The sequence below is a fragment of the Mesoplodon mirus genome (assembly GCF_964341445.2).
Source record: "Mesoplodon mirus genome assembly, chromosome: 12".
In the NCBI taxonomy this organism is placed as follows: Eukaryota; Metazoa; Chordata; class Mammalia; order Artiodactyla; family Ziphiidae; genus Mesoplodon; species Mesoplodon mirus.
Window position 1 is genome coordinate 71,654,337 of NC_138988.1, and position 23,597 is coordinate 71,677,933.

General features: G+C 41.0%; 1 protein-coding gene across 1 annotated transcript; it reads right to left on the reverse strand.

Annotated features, from left to right (window-relative positions):
- Positions 1–15,892: 15,892 nt before the first annotated feature.
- On the reverse strand, positions 15,893–22,484 carry SAYSD1 (SAYSVFN motif domain containing 1). The gene is made up of 2 exons (XM_082638891.1): positions 22,208–22,484; positions 15,893–16,901 (listed from the first exon to the last, which is right to left on the reverse strand). Exons 1-2 carry the CDS (start codon positions 22,412–22,414, stop codon positions 16,551–16,553), a joined length of 558 nt encoding a protein of 185 aa, XP_082495017.1. The 5' UTR covers positions 22,415–22,484; the 3' UTR covers positions 15,893–16,550.
- Positions 22,485–23,597: the final 1,113 nt, after the last annotated feature.

Genomic DNA, 23,597 nt, shown 5'->3' on the forward strand with positions numbered 1-23,597 from the left:
AGGAAAACACAAGAAGAACACTCTTTGACATAAATCACGGCAAGATCTGTTTTGATCCACCTCCTAGAGTAATGGAAGTAAAAACAAAAATAAACAAATGGGACCTAATGAAACTTAAAATCTTTTGCAAAGCAAAGGATACTACAAACAAGACGAAAAGGCAACCCTCAGAATGGGAAAACATATTTGCAAATGAATCAACGAACAAAGGATTAATCTCCAAAATATATAAACAGCTCATGCAGCTCAATATTAAAAAAACAAACAACCCAACCAAAAAATGGGCAGAAGATCTAAACAGACATTTCTCCAAAGAGGACATAGAGATGGCCAAGAAGCACATGAAAAGCCACTCAACATCACTAATTATTAGAGAAATGCAAGTCAAAACCACAATGAGGTATCACCTCACACCAGTTAGAATGGGCATCATCAGAAAATCTACAAACAACAAATGCTGGAGAGGGTGTGGAGAAAAGGGAACCCTCTTGCACTGTTGGTGAGAATGTAAATTGATACAGCCACTATGGAGAACATTATGGAGGTTCCTTAAAAAACTAAAAATACAATTACCATATGACCCAGCCATCCCACTACTGGGCATATACCCAGAGAAAACCATAATTCAAAAAGACACATGCACCCCACTGTTCACTGCTGTGCTACTTACAATAGCCAGGTCATGGAAGCAACCTAAACGCCCATCCACAGACGAATGGATAAAGAAGATGTGGTACATATATACAATGGAATATTACCCAGCCACAAAAAGGAACGAAATTGGGTCATTTGTAGGGACGTGGATGAATCTAGAGACTGTCATACAGAGTGAAGTAAGTCAGAAAGAGAAAAACAAATATCGTATATTAACGCATATATGTGGAACCTAGAAAAATGGTACAGATGAACCGGTTTGCAGGGCAGAAATAGAGACACAGATGTAGAGAACAAACATATCGACACCAAGCGGGGAAGCAGCAGGGGATGGGGGTGGTGGTGTGATGAACTGGGAGACTGGGGATTGACATGTATACACTGATGTGTATAAAATGGATGACTAATAGAAACCTGCTGTATAAAAATAAATAAATAAATAAAATTTAAAAAAAAGAAAAAACAAAAACTTATTACATTCAATTTTTATAGGATATTAGTAAATACTGCCCCAAAATATGAAGGATTAAGTAATTAATTTAAAGTTAAAAGACAACTTTGGAACAGATATTTAAATTCTCAAAATTATCCAAAGAAACACACACAAAAAAGAGAAGCCATATGGTAAAAGAAGCAATATAAACAGAAAGTGTAACAAAACATGTGAGAAGATAAATAAGATTTCAATAAGTATGAGTGAGCTAAACTCACCTATTAAAAGAAAAATATTCTCATAGTGGATGATAAAGCAAAATCCAATTATTCTCTGTATACAAGCAACACACCTACTAAAAATAACTCAGGCTGAAAACCAACGTATGGACAGAGGCATACTTAGCAAATGCAAACAGAAAAGCAGGTGAGCCAGTCTTAATATCAGATAAGGGTGAATTCAAGGCAAAAATCAATAAAGAAAAAAAAGATGGCTTTTTATAATGGTAAAAGGGGACAATCTGTAATAAAGACCTAAAAAAATGCTTTTATGTATTCCAAAATCTGAATTTTAGAAAATTGCTCAAAAATCTCAAAACTTGTTCAAAAATACTGTAATCTAATGAAAATTATTGAAAATTTCATGAAAATATAAATGAAAATATTAGCAACAGACCCTATCAGCACATTAAAAGAATAGTACATTATAATAAAGGATCATTTATTCTAGGAATAAAAGGATGGTTCAATATGAGTAAATCTATATCATAATTGATTACATTAACTGACCAAAGAGAAAAATCACATAATCAAATCTCTACTATACTGGATTTCTTAAAATCCAACACCCATTCTTATTTTAAGGAAAAAAAAGATTAACTACCTAAGTACAGATGAATAATTTCTTGAGATATAAGTCTGTCTATCCATGCATCCACTTACCCCGAAGCCAGCAGTATGTTTAACGGGAAACTACTAAAGCATACTCATTAAAGTCAAGAACAAGATATCATTGACTCTTATTCTGATTTAACATTTTTCTGGACATTCTAGCCAATGTCATTAGACAAAGAGAAAAAACAAGAAGTATAAAAATTGGGAAAAGAGGAGTTATATTTTACATTATCTGAAAAGAAAATAATTATCTAACTATTTATGTGGAAAGTCCAGGAGAATCAACTGAAAAACTATTACAATTAGTAAGAAAATTCAGTAAAGGGCAAGAGCTGGTACAAAATTAATACACAAAAATCAACAGCTTTCATACTTATGTAACAACTAGTTGGAAGAAATAATGGAAGTCCTCAGGATGCATCACTTTTCCCCAAGCATGCTATTCTCCTTCATGAGTATCACCTTTTTCCCAGGTGGTTTCCTGTGACTGAAATGCTACCTCCTTTCCCCTCCCTTTTTCCCTGCAGAGTACCTGATGCTCCTTCAAATTCAGCACCATGTCACCACTTCCAGGAAGCCCTCCCTGCTCCCATAAGTGTTTTGATATCCCTTTTCTATGCTTTGGCCCTTCTTTAAATAGCACACTCTCAAAGGGCTCACCACACAGTACTGTAACTGTCTGATTATTGGCTGCCTCCCCCCTTTGACTGTGAGCTCCTTGAGAAAAGGAACTTTGTCTGCATTATCTCTCTGCGTGCTGAGAGCCCAGCACCAGGCCTGCAAAAATAAGGTATTCCATCAAAGTCCACAGCAGATACTGTGTTAGGCTTTTGATTCTCTTCATAAGAAATCATGACCCCCACAACTACAGAGCCCATGCAACTCTGGAGCCTGCACACCACAACAGGAGAGAAGCCTGCATGCCGCAATGAAAAATCCTGCATGCCACAACAAAAGATCCCGTATGCATGCCACAACTAAGACCTGACACAGCCATAAATAAATAAATAAATAAATATATATATATATATATTTTTAAATCATGACCCAAAGACAAATAGACAGCTAAATGGAAGGTAGACAGATGGACAGATGGATAAACAGATTAAGAGAGATATGATAGATTCATATAAGTTGAAAAAGCAGGTGCTGGTTAGTAGGTTGTTAGGCCGGATTTGGTCACATTTATGAACTGTAATTCCTTCACTGATGAAAGAATGAATTTGGTAAAAAAAAAAAAAAAAAAAAATTTTATTCAGTAAAATGCTGTCCAAAACTGTTAAATCGATGAATGCATAAGTGTATCTGTTCTAGAAACAAATGGTTACTGATAGTATTTGGTTCCTTTTCTAAAATATTTGTAATTTTTGTTTGTTGACTTTTAGGATATTATGCTTTAGTTTTTAATTATCATGATAATTAATACTATTGGCTTCCCCCAATTAAATCTTCCACTTAAAAAAAAATAATGAAATGAAATTTTTAAAATGTATCTCAATAAAATAAAATGTATCTCAAAAAAAATCTTCCACTTAACCATAAAAAGTAGAATGTATGAACATATTTCATAAGCCAATAATTTCACCATAACATCAATATTTGTTAAGAAAAATCTTAAAAGATGGCTGAATAAGACATTATGTAAATGTTTTCACCAATAGGAAAAAAAAAAGGTGCTCCATAAATGAATGGATGGATGGACGAGTGGGTGGACAGATGGACGAATGAATGAATGACACAGAAAATCCCATCTCCACATGATAGCCCAGGTGACCTTTTAAAAATGGATATTGGATCATGCCATTCTCTTACATAAAACTTCAAATGCATGTAAATAAAACCCAAACTCCTAAAAAGGAAAGCAAAGGGCAGAATCGTTTGTAGAGTGTGCTATCGAGTGTGGGCTTGAGAAAGAACAAACATGATGGAGGGAGGGAGGCTTTCTCATTGTATATCCTGTGGACCTCTTGAATTCTGGAATACATGCATATAAGTACAAAAATTAAATACTTTACTCCTTTTTATATTTCTAAAGTGTTCTAAAATAAGCATGTGCTTCATTCTGTAATAACTGTTTTTAAAACTTCGTAAAATAAAGCACCTTTAATTATTATATAGTCTTGGGAGTTAATTCCTAATCGTTTAAAAGCCATATGTATGTTTTTCTCTAGTTTTGCTTTCCAATGAACAGTTCGAAAAAATGGCAAGCCTGTTGCCCCCTTTTAAAATACACACCCATCTGTCTTTGCTTGATTCTAATAATCACTAAGTTTTCTTCCTATTTTAACTTTTATGATTTACTTCATTGGCTCTTGATCTTTAGTAAGCTGGAGATAACCCCAGGGAGGCTGTTGAAATGAAAATTCTTGGGGTCCTACTCCCAAACATTGAGTCATGCGTCTGGTTGGGGTCCTAGAATCTGCATTTTAACATTACCACAGGAGATTCCAATACAGGTGGTCCACAGACCACACTTTCCAAAACATTCATTCATGACTTGAGGAAACATAGTATCTTTCATAAAAAGTGATAATCCTATGTAGTGTAGAAGTCAGATTTGAAAGTGGTCTCTCCTTTTCATGACTATTCCCCCAACACACACATGCACATACTTATACCTTATAAACATCTGTATTATGTTATACGCCTTATAATGTGGTTCTCTGTGTACTCACCTTGTCTTCTCTCCAGCTTTTTGAGAGTGAGATCCAAGTCTTTATCCACCCAATGCTCCAATGCTGTGAAATAAAAGTATGTGTGACAGAAACCAAAGCATACAGTTCAAATTTGACTTCCTTTGGCTTAGGGATCGAGTTTCTCTGCCAGCTGTATAGGTTCCTAGTCTTTTTCCCCCTACAAAGCTTAGATGTGGAAAAGCCCAGCACTGACCCCCTCAACTGCAATGCTGCCTGCTGAGTGTAGAGAGGGGATGTTTTATTTTAAAGTATGCGTATAAATCACTCTGATAGCTTTCTCTGCCTTTCCCAGGACCTCTGATGAGTCCCTTCCTCCGTGAATCTTGAAGTGAAAAGAAAGTCTGAAAAAGCAGTGCAAATGGTTCAGATAAATATCCCAATGGGTTTTCTACATTACATAAATTGTAAGGTAAAGGGACCGACTTAGAGCAGCAGCTCTATGCTACCCCCTGGTGGCAAGATGCTCCATGGCATCCCAGCTCCACCCTGCATCCTGGCTCTTACTGTGGACACAGATTGGAGAGGCTCATCTATGTGTTCCCAGCAGCACCAGGCTCAGAGCGCCTACACATATTTGCTGATAAATAGGTTAATAGTGTGAGTGGCAGGAAACAAAAACACAGTTAGAATTTTACTTTCTTCTGCCCAACTGAGGATCACTGATTCTGCCAATTGTGTAACTTCCTAGTTTTTTTGTTTTTTTAGCACAGAGCCTGTGAGCCTAATCTTAATGCACAGATCAGTCAAAAGGAAAATGTGGAAAACACTAGACTCACAGCACAATCCCAACAGCACAAAATATACATGCATAAATCATCACTGGTAAAAAGCCAGAGATTTTGAGAAAAGTCACTGCACCCACCAACTGGGACACTTACTGCCACCCAGACCTTGCACCTGCAGAATGGGTCAGGGCTAGCTTGAAAGTGATTGTCCCAGAGGTACAATTGGATGATTTAGCCCGAAGAACAGAGAGGACTAAGTAAGAATTGAGTAATGGTTTACCAGTCCAGAGGATGCTCTGTGTCCACTGAGATTAGAGTAAGAAAAAATAACCTGCGGTGGCTTGAATTCTTTCAGTAAAGAACTTCCTAAGAAGTGCCTGAACCTTGTACCTGGATTCTTCTTTAGGGATCACTAGGGAAAAAAATTTTAGTCAGCAATAAATGCAGACCTGCCTAAGGTGTGGGGGGGTGCATTTGATGGCATTTGGGGGGTTCTTCTAGCCCTATAAGTAGTTAGAGGCTCATTTAACAGTCCCTGTGATTAGGCAAGATAGGATAATGTCAATAAAAGCAAAAACCAGTTTACTTGCAAGACTCAGACAGAGAGGACCTCATCCGTGCACACAGCTGTCACAGAGACTGAATGCATCTCTGGGGTCTCTGTCCCTTGATGACAAAGGCAGCCCTTAATAGAAGCTGCTTGCTGGGCTAATGGTCAGGCCCTGAGTGGAAATTCTGAGATCAATAGGCCTTTCTAAATTCAGGAAACCAAGACTGCACCTAAAGCTTAATGGGCTGATGAGAACAGCAAATACATACCATCCTTTCCTTTCTTCCCTGTCAGGCCTTTAACTGCTTCACACCCCACTTTTCCTAGAAGTTAATGCTGTCCTTACATGCAACCTCTGGGAAGAGGTGAGCAAGGAGAGTTGACAAATCACTCACAGAAAATCCCATGAAAAGTGGGCTTAAGGCAATCCAGGCTCCACCTTGTTATAAATGGCTACATTTTCAAAGAATGCTAGAGAGGTCTGCTCCTAAATTGAGTCTCTTCTGTCCTTAAGAGAAGTCTCTACTTTGCTGGGATTAATAATTGGACCAAATGTTCCTAGTTCAGAGTTACGGGCACTTCGTTTTAGGTAAAAGTTTGAATTATACATTTTTTAAAATACAAATTAATTCTTTCCTAGAACGGTATTTATTGCCCTGGGCTTTGCAGTGAACCTTTGATCAGGGAAGCATATTTCTTCTTGGTATTTGGCTTTTATGAAATGGAAAAGTCCAAGTAAAATATCAAGGAGATGGAGAAAGCCTTAAGAAAATAAATCAGGAGACAAAATCATGTATCGCAAATACAATAGAAACTTGCATGTTTAATAGGGATTCATCTGTTTCCCATACTTTCTACAGGTCCAGTTCACACAGGAGTCACAGAAGAAAAGACTTCTTTATGAGCTAAAGGAAACTTCAGCTCAAGGGATGACTCTGAAAGACAGTCAAACTCCCAATCAGCAAGGGGCTAGAGAGGAGCAATGCATGTAAATTTTCAACATGGGCTGAAACACATGGGGTTAGTTGTCTACAAAGTGTGATTCATGAGAACATCTGCTCTGCAGGCCTTCTATTGATACAACTAAAACATCTCACTCAATTACTGGCATTGCTTGTTTTATTTTGTCCACCACCCCATTCCCAGTTAGACTATATGCTCCAAGAACTGGGAAAATGCCTACTTTTTTTTATTATTATATCTCAAGCACCTAGCAGAGTGTTGGCATTCAATGAATAAAAGTTAAATTTAAATTAAGATTTTACTATAAGTAAATCAGGCAAGAATAAAAAAAGAAAATAGACCACCATTATTTAGCAACATCTCCTAGACAATAAAGTTCCTTTCACAATATAAGAATAACTGAATTCTGAAGCTGAAAACCTACTGAGGAGACATTAGTTTCTTAAAATCTGAAATTTGGAAAAAAACTATTGCTTTAAAGCTTGAGTCCTCTTACTAATCAGTATGACTAGTAAAAAAAAAAAAAAAAAAGTATTCAATGGTTTGCTTTGCCCAATTTTAATGAGCCCAAACTCTAACTTCACACTGGAAGAGGCAGGAACACACAGCATGGCTGATTACCACTATTTACATAATTTCCCACCAGAGGCCCACAGTCAAAGGCACTGCTCACTCTAAAGTCTTTAGAATATAAGAAACAACCAAAGCAGCCAATAAATCAGGAGTTCCGCTTCCAGAGCTCCCCTTTGTACATACTCAAGAATTTCTTCTTGCTGAATTCATCATTAATAGCCACTTACCATATCTACCAATATTGACTTTGTGAAATCACTTCCCACACTTGTCACTTAGAACCCTGCCTTCTCCAATCTTCCTTCACTGCGTGGTGGCAGAATAACTGAGGAGCATGGAAAATGGGGATGGGCGATGGGGGCCTGTTTCTGAAAAGCAGATGGTTCAATAGCACTGATGACCAAAAAAGCAAGACTTAAGGCAGAAAGAAAAAAAAACCAAAAAACCAAAAATCCCAGACACTTCCAACTTAAACTTTTCAGGAAAAATAAATATGATATGAAAAGACTTAAAGAGGAACAAGATGGCAGAGTAGAAGGACTTTGAGCTTACCTCCTCTCCCAAGCATACAAAAATCACAACTAACTGCTGAACAACTATCGATAAAAAAGACTGGATTCTACCAAAAAGAGATGTTCTACATCCAAAGACATAAAGAAGAAACCACGAGATGGTAGGAGGGGTGCGCTCACAATGTAATCAAATCCCATACCACCCGCGAAGGCGACCCAGAGACTGGAGAATAATTATATCACAGAAGTTCTCCAGTGGGAGTGAGAGCTGAGCACCATGCCAGGCTCCACAGCCTAAAGGTCAAGCATTGGGAGGAGGAGCCCCCAGAGCATTTGGCTTTGAAGGCCAGTGGGGCTTGATTGCAGGAGCTCCAAAGGACTGGGAGAAACAGAGACTCCATTCTTGGAGGGTGCATAAAAGGTCTTGTCGTACCGGGACCCAGGGAAAAAGCAGTGACTTCATAGGAGCCTGGGCCAGACCTACCTGCTGGTCTTGGAGGTCTCCTGAAGAAGTGGGGTAGGAGGGTGTGGCTGTGGCTCACTGTGAGAACAAGGACACTGGTGGTGGAGGTACCAGGGACTATTCATCAGTGTGAGCTCTCCTGGAAGCCGCCATTTTGGCACCAAGACCTGACCCCACCCAACAGCCTGTAGGCTCCAGTGCTGAGACACCTCAGGCCAAACAACCAACAGGGCAGGAACACAGCTCCACCCATCAGCAGACAGGCTGCCTAAAGACTTCCTGAACGCACAGCAACCTCTAGACACACCCCTTGACACAGCCCTGCCCACCAGAGGGCCAAGACCCAGTTCTACCCACCATTGGCCAGGCACCAGCCCCTTCCACCAGGAAGCCTACACAAGCCTCTAGAGCAGCCTCACACACCAGGGGGCAGACACCAGAAGAGAGAATACTACAATCTGGCAGCCTGTTGAACTGAGTCCACAAACACAGAAATTCAGACAAAATAAGATGGCAGAGGAATATGTTCCAGATGAGGGAAGAAGACAAAACCCCAGAAGAACAACTAAGTGAAGTGGAGACAGGCAACCTACCAGAGAAAGACTTCACAGTAATTATCATAAAGATGATCCAAGACCCTGGAAAAGGAATGGATGCATGGTGTGAGAAGTTACAAGAAAATTTTAACAAAGAATTAGAAAATATAAAGAACAACCAAAGAGAGTTGAAGAATACAATAACTGAAATGAAAAATACACAAGAAGGAGTCAACAGCAGAATAAATGAGGCAGAAGAACAGATAAGTGAGCTGGAAGACAAAATGGGGGAAATCACTGCTGCAGAACAAAAGAAAGAAAAAAGAATGAAAACAAATGAGGACAGTTTAAGAGACCTCTGGGACAACATTAAACATACCAACATTCACATTATAGGGATCCCAGAAGAAGAAGAGAGGGAGAAAGGGCCTGAGAAAATATTTGATGAGATAATAGCTGAAAACTTCCCTAACATGGGAAAGGAAACAGTCAACCAAGTCCAGGAAGTGCAGAGAGTCCCAGGCAGGATTAACCCAAGGAGGAACATGCTGAGACACATAGTAATCAAACTGACAAAAATTAAAGACAAAGAGAAAATAATAAAAGCAATAAGGGAAAGGCAACAAATAACATACAAAGGAATCCCCATGAGGTTATCAGCTGATTTTTCAGCAGAATCTCTGCAGGTCAGAAAGAAGTGGCACGATATATTTGAAGTGATAAAAGGAAAAAACCTACAACCAAGAATACTCTACCCAGCAAGGCTCTCATTTGGATTGATGGAGAAATCAAAAGCTTTACAGATAAGCAAAAGCTAAAAGAATTCAACACCACCAAACCAGCTTTAAAACAAATGCTAAAGGAACTTCTCTAGGTAGAAAAGGCCACAACTGGAAACAAGAAAATTATGAAATGGGAAAGCTCACTGGTAAAGGCAAATATACAGTAAAGGCAGGAAATTATCCACACACAAACATGATATCAAAGCCAGCAATCATGAGAGGAACAGAGTACAAATGCAGGACATTTGAAATGCATTTGAAATTAAGAGATCAGCAACTTAAAACATCATGTATTTATATAGACTTCTATATCAAAACCTCATGGTCGGGCTTCCCTGTTGGCGCAGTGATTGAGAGTCCGCCTGCCGATGCAGGGGACACGGGTTCATGCCCCGGTCTGGGAAGATCCCACATGCCGTGGAGCAGCTGGGCCCGTGAGCCATGGTCGCTAAGCCTGCGCGTCCGGAGCCTGTGCTCCGCAACGGGAGAGGCCACAGCAGTGAGAGGCCCATGTACTGCAAAAAAAAAGAAAAAAAAAAAACACCTCATGGTAACTACAAACCAAAAATCTGTAATATACACACAAAAAAGAAAAAGGAATCCAAACACAACACTGAAAATAATTATCAAATCACAAGAGAAGAGAACAAAAGAGGAAAGGGAGAAAAAAGACCTACAAAAACAAATCCAAAACAATTAACAAAATGGCAATAAGAACATACATATTGATAATTACCTTAAATGTAAACAGATTAAATGCTCCTACCAAAAGACATAGACTGGCTGAATGGATACAAAAACAAGACCCGTATATACGCTGTTTACAAGAGCCCCCCTTCAGATCCAGAAACACATACAGACTGAAAGTGAGGGGATGGAAAAAGGTATTCCACGTAAATGGAAACCAAAAGAGTAGCAATACTCATATCAGACAAAAGAGCCTTCAAAATAAAGACTGTTACAAGAGACAAAGAAGGACTCTCCATAATGATAAAGGGATCAATCCAAGAAGAAGATAAAACAATTGTAAATATACATGCACCCAACATAGGAGCATCTCAAAATATAAAGCATATATTATATAAGGCACCTCAATATATAAGGTGTAAATTATATATGGCAATATATAAGGCAAATGTTAACATATATAAGAAATTCTGGGAGACTTTAACACCCCACTTACATCAATGGACAGATCATCGAGATATAAAATCAATAAGGAAACCCAGGCCTTAAATGACACATTAGAGCAGATGGACTTAATTGATATGTATAGAGCTTTCCATCCAAAAGCAGCAGAATACACATTCTTTTCAAGTGCACATGGAACATTCTCCAGGATAGATCACATGCTGGGCCACAAAGTGAGCCTTGGTAAAATAAAGAAAACTGAAAGCATATCAAGCATTTTTTCGGACCACAGTGCTATGAGATTAGAAATCAACTACAAGAAAAAAAACTGCAATAAACACAAACATGTGGAGGCTAAAAAGTATGCTACTAAATAACCAATGGGTCACTGAAGAAATTGAAGAGGAAATCAAAAAATACATAGAGACAAACGAAAATGAAAACACAACAATCCAAAACCTATGGGACATGGCAAAAGCAGTTCTAAGAGGGAAGTTTATAGCAATACAAGCTTGCCTCAGGAAACAAGCAAAGTCTCAAATAAACAACCTAACCTTACATCTAAAGCAACGATGGAAAGAAGAACAAATAAAACCCAAAGTTAGTAGAAGGGAATAAATCATAAAGATCAGAGCAGAAATAAATGAAGTAGAGACTAAAAAAACAATAGAAAAAATCAATAAAACTAAAAGCTGGTTCTTTGAAAAGATAAACAAAATTGATAAACCTTTAGCAAGACTCATCAAGAAAAAACAGGAGAGGGTCCAAATTAATAAAATTAGAAATAAAAAAGGAGAAGTTACAACCAACACCATAGACATACAAAGGACCATAAGAGACCACTATGGGCAACTATATTCCAATAAAATGGACAACCTAGAAGAAATGGACAAATTCTTAGACAGGTACAATCTCTCAAGACTGAACCAGGAAGTAACAGAAAATATGAACAGACCAATTACAAGTACTGAATTGAATCTGTGATTTAAAAACTCCCAACAAACAAAAGTCCAGGACCAGATGGCTTCACAGGAGAATTCTACCAAACATTTCAAAAAGGGTTAACAGCTATCCTTCTGGAACTATTCCAAAAAATTGCAGAGAAAGGAACACTTCTAAACTCATTCTATGAGGCCACCATCACCCTGATACCAAAACCAGACAAAGATACCACAAAAAAAGAAAATTATAGGCTAGTATCACTGATGAATACAGTTGCAAAAATCCTCAACAAAATTATAGCAAACTGAGTCCAACAATATATTATAAGGATCATACACCATGATCAAGTAGGATTTATCCCAGGGATGCAAGGATTTTTCAATATCCACAAATCAGTGTGATACACCACATTAACAAGTTGAAGAATAAAAACCATATGATCATCTCAATAGATGCACAAAAAGCTTTTGGTAAAATTTAACATCCATTTATGATTTTAAAAAAACAAACAAAAAAACTCTCCAGAAAGTGGGCATAGAGGGAAACTACCTCAACAGAATAAAGGTCATATATGACAAACCCACAGCTAACATCATACTCAAGGGTGAAAAGCTGAAAGCATTTCCTCTAAGATCAGGAACAGGACAAGGATGCCCACTCACCACTTTTGTTCAACATAGTATTGGAAGTCCTAGACACAGAAATCAAAGAAGAAAAAGAAATAAAAGGAATCCAAAGTGGAAAAGAAGTAAAACAGTCACTGTTTGCAAATGACGTGATACTATACACAGGAAATCCTAAAGACACTACCAGAAAACTACTAGAACTCATCAATGAATTCAGAAAAGTTGTAGGATACAAAATTAATACACAGAAATCTGTTGCGTTTCTATCCCTAACAACAAAAGATCAGAAAGAGAAATTAAGGAAACAATCCCATTTACCATTGCATCAAAAAGAATAAAATACCTAGGAATAAACCTACCTAAGGAGACAAAAGACCTGTACTCCAAAAACTATAAGACACTGAAGAAAGAAATCAAAGATGACACAAACAAATGGAAACATATACCATGTTCTTGGATTGGAAGAATCAATACTGTCAAAATGACTATACTACCCATGGCAATCTACAGATTCAATGCAATCCTTATCAAATTACCGATGGCATTTTTCACAGAACTAGAACAAAAAAATAAATAAAATTTGTATGGAAACACAAAAGACCCCAAAAAACCAAAGCAATCTTGAGAAAGAAAAAGAAAGCTGGAGGCATCAGTCTCCCTGACTTCAGACTATATTACGCAGCTACAGTAATCAAAAGAGCATGGTATTGGCACAAAAACAGAAATATAGTTCAATGCAATAGGATAGAAAGCCCAGAAATAAATCCATACACCTATGGTCAATTAATCTATGACAAAGGAAGCAAGAATGTACAACAGAGAAGACAGTCTCTTCAATAAGTGGTGCTGGGAAAAGTGGACAGCTACCTGTAAAAGAATGAAATTAAAACATTCTCTAACACCATACACAAAAATAAACTCAAAATGGATTAAACACCTAAACGTAAAACCAGATACTATAAATCTCCTAAAGTAAAACATAGGCAGGACACTCTCTGACATAAATCGCAGCAATATCTTTTTAGGTCCGCCTGTTACAATAATGGAAATAAAAACAAAAATAAACAGGATCTAATTAAACTTAAAATCTTTTGCACAGGAAAGGAAACCATAAACAAAACAAAAAGACAACCTCCAAAATGGGAGAAAATATTTGCAAACGATGCAACTGACAATGGATTAATCTGCAAAATATACAAACAGCTCATGCAGCTCAATATCAAAAAAACAAACAACCCAATCAAAAACTGGGCAGATCTAAAAAGACATTTCTCCAAAGAAGACATATAGATGGCCAAAAGGCACATGAAGAGATCCTCCACATCACTAATTATTAGAGAAATGCAAATCAAAACTACAATGACGGGGCTCCCCTGGTGGTGCAGTGGTTGAGAATCTGCCTGCTAATGCAGGGGACACGGGTTCAAGCCCTGGTCTGGGAAGATCCCACATGCCGCAGAGCAACTAGGCCCGTGAGCCACAACTACTGAGCCTGCGCGTCTGGAGCCTGTGCTCCGCAACAAAAGAGGCCACGATAGTGAGAGACCCACGCACCACAATGAAAAGTGGCCCCTGCTTGTCGCAACTAGAGAAAGTCCTCGAACAGTAACGAAGACCCAACACAGCCAAAAATAAATTTAAAAAAACCAAAAAACAAAAAAAACTACAGTGAGGTATCACCTCACACTGGTCAGAACAGCCATCATCAAAAAGTCTACAAATAATAAATGCTGGAGAGGGTGTGGAGGAAAGGGAACCGTCCTACACTGTTGGTGGGAATGTAAATTGGTGCAGCCACTATGTAAAACAGTAAGGAGGTTCCTCAAAAACTAAAAATAGAGTTGCCATATGATCCAGCAATCCCAATCCTGGGCATATACCTGGAGAAAACAATAATTCAAAAAGATACATGCAATTAGAGTCCTAAATGTAAGACCGGACACTATAAAACTCTTAGAGGAAAACACAGGAAGAACCCTCTTTGACATAAATCACAGCAAGATCTTTTTTGATCCACCTCCTAGAGTAATGGAAATAAAAACAAAAATAAACAAATGGGACCTAATGAAACTTAAAAGCTTCTGCAAAGCAAAGGAGACTACAAACAAGACGAAAAGACAACCCTCAGAATGGGAGAAAATATTTGCAAACAAGTCAACAGACAAAGGATTAATCTCCAAAATATATAAACAGCTCATGCAGCTCAATATCAAAAAAACAAACAACTCAATCAAAAAATGGGCAGAAGACCTAAATACACATTTCTCCAAAGACGACATACAGATGGCGAAGAAGCACATGAAAAGCCACTCAACATCACTAATTATTAGAGAAATGCAAGTCAAAACTACAATGAGGTATCACCTCACACCAGTTAGAATGGGCATCATCAGAAAATCTACAAACAACAAATGCTGGAGAGAGTGTGGAGAAAAGGGAACCCTCTTGCACTGTTGGTGGGAATGTAAATTGATACAGCCACTATGGAGAACAGTATGGAGGTTCCTTAAAAAACTAAAAATACAATTACCATATGACCCAGCCATCCCACTACTGGGCATATACCCAGAGAAAACCATAATTCAAAAAGACACATGCACCCCACTGTTCACTGCTGTGCTACTTACAATAGCCAGGTCATGGAAGCAACCTAAACGCCCATCCACAGACGAATGGATAAAGAAGATGTGGTAAATATATACAATGGAATATTACTCAGCCATAAAAGGGAACGAAATTGGGTCATTTGTAGAGACGTGGATGAATCTAGAGACTGTCATACAGAGTGAAGTAAGTCAGAAAGAGAAAAACAAATATCGTATATTAACGCATATATGTGGAACCTAGAAAAATGGTACAGATGAACCGGTTTGCAGGGCAGAAATAGAGACACAGATGTAGAGAACAAACATATGGACACCAAGGGGGGAAAGCGGCAGGGAGCGGTGGTGGTGCTGTGATGAATTGGGAGATTGGGATTGACATATATACACTAATATGTATAAAATGGATAACTAATAAGAACCTGCTGTATAAAAAAATAAATAAAATTCAAAAAAAACCCAAAAAACGAAACAAAAACCGCAACAACAAAAAGGTACACACACACCACACCCTTCTTCACTGCAGCAGTATTTACAATAGCCAAGACATGGAAGCAACCTAATTGTCCATCAACAGAGGAATGGATAAAGAAGATGTGATATATATACACACAATGGAATACTACTCAGCCATAAAAAATAATGAAATAATGCCATTTGCAGCAACATGGATGGATGGACCTAGAGATTATCATACTAAGTGAAGTAAGTCAGAAAGAGAAAGACAAATACCATATGCTATCACTTATACATGGAATCTAAAAAATGATACAAATGAACTTATTTACAAAACAGAAACAGACTCACAGATGTAGAAAACAAATTTATGGTTACCAAAGGGGAAAGGTCGGGGGGGAGGGATAAATTAGGAATTTGGAATTAGCAGATACATACTACTATATATAAAATAGATAAACAACAAGGACCTACTGTGTAGTACAGGGAACTATACTCAATATTTTATAATAACCTATATGGGAAACGAATCTGAAGAAGAATATATATCTGAAACATTTTGCTGAACACCTGAAACTAACACAACATTATAAATCAACTATACTTCAATGAAAAATAAATTAATTTTAAAAAGATTTAAAGAGAATATTTACTTTATACAGTCTTGATGTACCAAACGATTACTTCAAACAGCTGGGTATTTTAAACAGTTATCTTCCCAATGCCCTCTTAGTGCTCTAAAAATCACCTCTCTCAAATAAAGAGACAAACAGGTCTCCTTTCTTAAGTGTGTAATTTTTATAAATTGCATCAGACCCACAGTGAGTGTCTTCTTGGGAGTTTCACCAAAACCAAAAAGAAGTTCTGATATAAAACTGCAGCAGGAGATCGGGGAAAGAGTGTGGAATTGCGGGGTCACAGAACTGACCCGCAAGCTGTCCTTAGTCAAACCCACAAGTCGGTGTCCCAGGGGTGAAAGGACCTTGGGAGGCCAGCGACAGCAGGGCTGGTCCTATCTGCCCTGCAGGGGTCGCAAGTGCAGCTCACGCTCCAGCTGCTCGGCAGTCAGGGTACCCTGGATGGCCTCGCAGCCTGGATTGAACACGGAGTACGCACTCTTCTCCCCCTCCGTCTTCTCCTCGGGGCCTCGTGTCCCCACATACATCCAGTAGAAGAGAGACAGGACAAAATAGACCAGGCCAAATTCCAGTTGCACAAATAGTCCCAGCAGGACCAACCAGAGGAGCACCTTCAAGAAGGTGATGTTGGTCAGGAGAGACTGGTCCTGCGGGGGCGGGGCTGGCGGAGGCTCGGCTGGATTCCCCGGTGGCTGTGATGCTCGGCCTGGGGGCCGAGCCGCTCCCTAGGACACACACAAACAAACCAAAGTGAGAATAATGGGCAGTGGGGCCGGGAGGATCAAAACCGATCTGGAGAGACAGCTGTCCTTGCTCGGGAAAGGCTTCCGGCTCATCTGTGTCTATTTTCTTGCCCTGTTCTCTAAGACAACCATCTCCAAAGAGCTCCTATGCATTCTGCTCCAACAGAATCAAAACTGATCAGTGAGATGAGACCCGATGAAATCCTTACAGCGTTCAGAGGGATTCCCATCTGAGGCAGACATTTCCTCAGATTAATCTGTTGCTAACAGGAGCTAATTTGTGCCTGGTACAGAGACTCCCCTGTAATTGATAAGGCAGTGACCACATGCTTCCCACACAGAATCAATATATGTTTGCTGATTTGTCTAGAGGAGCTAAAATTTTGTTGAGTGACATGATTCTAAAATGAAGACTACACCAGAAACAGGAAACAAATGTCCCTTCCACACATTAAAAAGAAAGTCACTGTTATAGCCACAACCTTTCCATCCCCTGTGACCATCCTACACACCCCCAGGATCTCCTAACTGGACTCCCCACCTCCTAACTCTTCCCTCCCCAAACCGTCCTATGTACAGCTGCTAAATGGATCTGCTAAAACACCCATCAAACCCCTGCTCACAAACCTCTGACAAATTTTTATTGCCTACGGGTTAAAATTTAAACTCCTTGGGCTGGAATCCAAGGCCTTGCATTCACTCAAAAGACAGAAATGCCAGTACACAGGCCCCTGCGCTGTGTGCTAATGGGAGACACAGGTATTTAAGGAGCTTTAGAGTGCTTGATCTCCAGTCCAGTATTTTCCAAACTTTTTTGGGTATGACCCACAATAAGACATACATTTTGTACCGCAACCCCACACATATATATCAGGGGAAAAAAAAGGTCACAAATCAACAAATACCTTCCTTACATATGAAGCTTTGATTTTCTATTCTATTTTTTTTAATTTAGTTTTAACAGAGGACTAGATCCTCTAAATTGATTTCACCACCCACTAATGAGTCATGACTTGCAGTTTGTAAAACAGTGGTCTAAAACTTTTCTGAACAACATGATCCACAATTTATTGCTCTATAAATGAACTCTCTACTCCAGTTCAGCTGGTCTTATGACCCAAAGACATTGCCCCTTTGTGGCCAGGAATAGCCTCTGCTTCCTCTCCATTCCTCAGCAACTTGCTTCCTCCAGGCAAGCATGACTGGTGAACTGTATATGCCCCGACCTCCTGGGCCATCAAGGAGAATATCCCTTCTGCCACCTAGAGCTCTGACTGGCTGTTTCTCACTGAGCACCAAACTATTCGTCATTCAATTGTCTCTTAATATAGGTCACATGTGTCCCTAGATTGTTGCACGAGGCCCCAAGCTACCGTTTATTATCTTCTGGTGTCTCCAGAGCCAAACACAGTACCCCACACGTAAGTTCTCAATACATAGCAGACTTTTAGTTCATTTATTCAATTATATCTCTTATTCTTCACGTGGCAATTTATAAGGGACCACAAATATTATTTGGTCTCAATTAAAAATACAGGTCATCTGATTTATGTTGCTTCAGAAATTCTATATTGTTAAACCCTTGATTTTTAGTATCAATACTGTAATTATTACCTTTTCAATTAGATTGGAAAGGTTCTTAACATATAATCAACAACCCCCCCACACACACAAACACACACATTTATTAAACAAATAAATGTCCCTTTCAGGTTTAACCAGTGTGCACAATAGGGAAATCACTGAAGGTCTTCGCAGGGAACTAATACAATCTGATTAATATTTAAGACTATTCTGGCTGCCGGGCAGAAAATGGGCTACAAGAGTAGAAGAAAGGAAATTGTTAGTAGCTTATGCAGGAGGCCCAGCAAGACAGAATCAGGCAGAGATTAGGGTGGTGACATGGAAAACGGAGAGAAATGATGGACACAGAATACATCTGAATTGTGTATGACTTGAAACTCACAGTAGACTGAATTTATGTTATTATTGAAGGAGTATAACAAGAATAATGCTATGGTCACCATTTACCGAGTGCCTTCAAGATGCCTGATCTGTAATCCAGCAAGCAGGTATTATTATTCCCAATTTACTGATAAGAAAACTCTGAGGTGTAAGCACCTCCCCTAAAGTCACACGGCTGGTGACAGGCAGAGATGAGTTTGGTCTAGCATCCTAGGATGATCTCCCTCCAAAGCCCTTTTTACTTAATTAGGGCCTTTATGGGGGGTGGTAAGGGGAAGGGTTAGAGAGCTAGAAGGAGATGAGGTGGGGTAGGGGGTTAAGTGAACTGGCAAAGGGAACAAACAAAGAGGGGGGATGAGGAAATTCCTCTGCCTCGTTTGGCATCTGTTTTAGAACCAGTGTGCCTTCTGCTGTAACAGCTGTGTGTGGAAGCGTTTGTGGTCACCACAGTCACCACAGCATATGTGGTGCAGTTTAGGGAAGGGAATTCCGTTCCTTGAATACCAAGCTGCTTCCCACCTCAGGGCCTTTGCACTTGTGGTCCCCTCTGAGAGGAAAGCCCCTTCCCCTCACACCACCTGGCTGGCTCCCTCTTCTACAAACCTCAGTAAAAATGTCACCACATGGACCCTTGGCCTGTCCCAGGTTTCTGCAAAAGTGGCTCCTTCTTATGAAAATGGTGAGGTCACCTCCTCAGTGAGTCCTCCCTGCCCACCCAATTTAAAGTGGCACTCTGCATCCCTCACCCCCGATTCACTATCACAGCACCCTGGGTCCCCCCCCACCTTTTTGTAGCATTCATCATTCTGTTCTTTCAACTCAAAGGAAAGTTCTGTGAGAGCAGGGCTTTGTCTTTATCACACTGTCTCCTGGGATACAGGAAAGCAGCTGGAACATAGTGGGCACATGATAGGATTATACTGAATCAACGAATGCTGATGGGGGAAAGGGAAAAGTTGAAAGATAACTCCTGGATTTGAGGGGGTGATGCAAAGGCTGTGCTTGGCCAGGTGATGCCAAAGGAGAGCATTTGAGCGGTGGGCCAACCTGAGCCAAGGCTTGGAGGGGAGGAATTGCAGGATGACTGTGGGCAATGGACCTTGGGGCTAGATGGTGCACTGGGGGCCTGGGAGGGAGACGGGGCGGGGGGGGGGGGGGGGCGGGGCTTGGCAGGATTTTTTAAAAGTTACAGGCATTTCTGTCCTAATGTGGTAGACGCTTGTCACAGAAAGAAATATTTTATTTTAGTGGATTGCTTTTCCCCAAGCTAAATTCGAGAGTGAGGGAAGGAGGAGGTGGATGCTTCCTTGTCAATGGCCAGCAAAAAGAAGCAATTAGAAACAGAAGGTTAAAGAAATCTCTGACAAGCCACTGTGTGCCACCTAAATTATTAGGTAGAGATAGATTATAAATCAGGGGAGAAAAAAAGCAGTTTAATGAGAATTTCACACCAGAACAAACCCAGGAATGGTAGCCGAGTCAATGAAAATGAGCTTCCAAGTTCCTCATGAAAAACAGAGTAATTAATAAGAAGCACTGGAGGTCCAGCATTTCCTCTCATCCCTTTGTCAGGCCATCAGCTTTCGGGTTTTTAATAATGAAAACTTTCTCCAAGTTCAGCTTCTCTGGATCCAACTCAATGATCTCATATTCCTTTGGAAATGAGACACACAGTCAAAAACTCATTGTGTGGACTAGATACTATTTTGTAACTGGGAGAGGAAATGGATTCTAAAATCCTAACCAGGGACTTCCCTGGTGGCGCAGTGGCTAAGAATCTGCCTGCCAATGCAGGGGACACGGGTTCGAGCCCTGGTCCGGGAATATCTCACATACCACGGAGCAACTAAGCCCGTGCGTCACAGCTGCTGAGCCTGTGCTCAAGAGCCTGCAAGCCACAACTACTGAGCCCACGTGCCTAGAGCCCGTGCTCCACAACGGGAGAAGCCACCGCCAAGGAGAAGCCACGAAGAGTAGCCCCTGTTCGCCCCAACAGGGGAAAGCCCGTGCGCAGCAACGAAGACCCCAACACAGCCAAAAATAAAATAAATAAAATGAAATAAATAAATTTATTTAAAAATAAATAAATAAAATCCTAAGCAATTGTGCTCAGTGAGTTCTAATCAACAATAAAGTCATCCTGAGACAAAAACTGCATGCAAGGAAATGGATTGTTTGAAACCTGCTGCACTCTCTTTCTGCAAGTCAGTTGGAACCCTGCGTGTCATGGAGAATAATATCTAATCCAAACTGAGTAACAGTAAACTCTCCTTGACTACAAAAAAAAAAAAAAAAAAAAAATTCCTTAAAACCAGATGTGGTCCAATGATAGATGAACTGAAGTAATTTTAAGAGGAGTAAGGTACATTTAATTTTCAAAAGGAATTTTTGGCTGTTACTGCACTTGGGAGGGACAGAGGCCAGGTCACAGATTGCCTCACAGCACAGATATCCCCTTGATGTTTTGTCCTGTATTCCCACAAAGATGCTCCAATCTCACACTCAAGTCATCACCTTGCCACCTTACTCATGAGTGAAAACGAAGATACTGAGACGTGAATAGGAAATTACCAAAGACTCACAGGGTGAAAAGGATATCATACTAATCTATATATTGTCTTCGCCTTGAACATTCATTGTTAAACTTGAATAGGGCCCGCTAATTCAATAGTGAGACAAAGGTACATGCCACCACGGGCAGTTACAGTTACCACACTTTTGCGAATTTTGTATTCAAATGCCATTTCTGAAGCACAGGCTATTTGGGTGACTGGCTGCATGTGGCCCAGATGCGAAATCAAATGAAACTTTAATTACTGCCACTTTTTATCAGAATCCAATTAGACCTTTTACCCTCCATTTAGCAGAGGGCTGTGACTCAACACTGTTGTGGAGAGGTTTTCCAAAGCCACCGGGGGCACGACGATAACTCAACTCGCTGTGAATAACTCAAGGGCAGAGGTCCTTTCTAACAGGATCCTAGACCCTCGCTTCAAGCCTGGAGTCGGAGCTGCGTGGGTCGCGGGCTGGAAGGAAAATGTGGAAGCCACTCATCAGGGCCCATGCGAGAGGCTGGAGACGCGAGGGCCCGCCCCTGAGCTGGCGGGAGGCGCCAGTAGGCCCGCCCCGCCACCGAAGGCCCGGCTGGAAAGCTGTGGAGGGAGCCCGGCTGGCTGGCCGGGCCGCTCCTTGACGCGGCGAGGTGGGGGGCTGGGGGGTTGCCACCACGTGGTGACGGGGCGGGGCCTCGGCTGAGCTGCCCGAGAGAGCAAGTCGGCGGCTCAGAAGCCAGGTACCCCGGGGTGCGGCCTCGTTCCTCTCACCTGAGCGAGGCTGGGCTGGGCGTGGGCACTCGCGGGCCTCAGTTTCCACACCAGGAACCGTTTTAGCCAGCCTGGGGCTGCTTTTGGAGTCGCAGCTGCTTCCGCCTTCTCTCCCGAGGTTTGTGCACGCTGCCTCGAAGTGCTGGGTTCGGCCGCCAGCCCGGCTCGCTTGCGAGCCTCCCGGAACTCAGCTAATCGCTTCTCCATAGCGCGCACCCCGTTTCCCGCGCTCCCGAGAACGCGCGCGCGCCCGCTCGCAGGGGCACCTGTCCCCGCCTACCCGGCTCAAGGCTGCAGTGCGCCTGCGTAGCGGCGGCTGTATGCTGCGCGTGCGCGTTGTGGGCCTGGGGCCCCAGGCCGGCCGTTCGACGACTTTGTGACGTTCAGTGAGCTGAGTGTACAGCTAGTTGTTCCCTCCAAACGCGTGGACGCGGTGTTCACGTTCTCAAACTATGTGGTTAAGAATCTAAAGCATAGGGCTTCCCTGGTGGCGCAGTGGTTGAGAGTCTGCCTGCCGATGCAGGGGACACGGGTTCGTGCCCCAGTCCAGGAAGATCCCACATGCCGCAGAGCGGCTAGGCCCGTGAGCCATGGCCACTGATCCTGCGCGTCCGGAGCCTGTGCTCCGCAACGGGAGAGGCCACAACAGTGAGAGGCCTGTGTACCGCAAAAAAAAAAAAAAAGAATCTAAAACATAAAGGCTGCCATACTGTTCCTCTCTCTTGCCCCGGGCTAAGCTCTGCCGTGCTCCATCCCACTTCAGGGATCTGCTCCCTAACAGGTGGAGTATCCTCTAGCAGCTGAGCAGGGCATTAAAGAAGGCCCGTTTTTCCTTTAGCCGGTTTGCCAATCTTAGCACTTTGGAGGGTGGCTTTCTCACTGATCATATGGCAGGCAGTCTATGCAGACCTCTCACTGGTCTGCCGCGCTGGAAACTACCTGTTGATGTGTCTAGATAGGCCAGAAACTTAAAACAAATCTTTTATCGGGGTGCAACTTAAAATACACAAATGTGAAGTGTTTGGCTCAGTAGATCTGTATTAGGTGTACACCTATATAACTATTACCCAGATACAGAACGTTTCTAGTACCCTGAGGACTCCCTTGTGTCCTCTCCCCATCACTACTCACCCAAAAGGTCACAGTTCGGGTCAGGAACTGTTAGATTTTTAAAGCTCTAAGCATCTAGCCAAGTGCCACTCACTTAACTGAGGCTCAAATATTTCTTTGATCTTGCTGAGTGTCAGTCAAGAAATCAGATGACCTAGAATGGAGCCTTTCATTCACTTAGCAAATATTTATTGAGAGCCCTCTACGTGTCAAGTATCATACCAGGGATGCTGGGGTGAAGTAAACAAACCCTTGTTTTCGTAGTGCTTATCATTCTAAA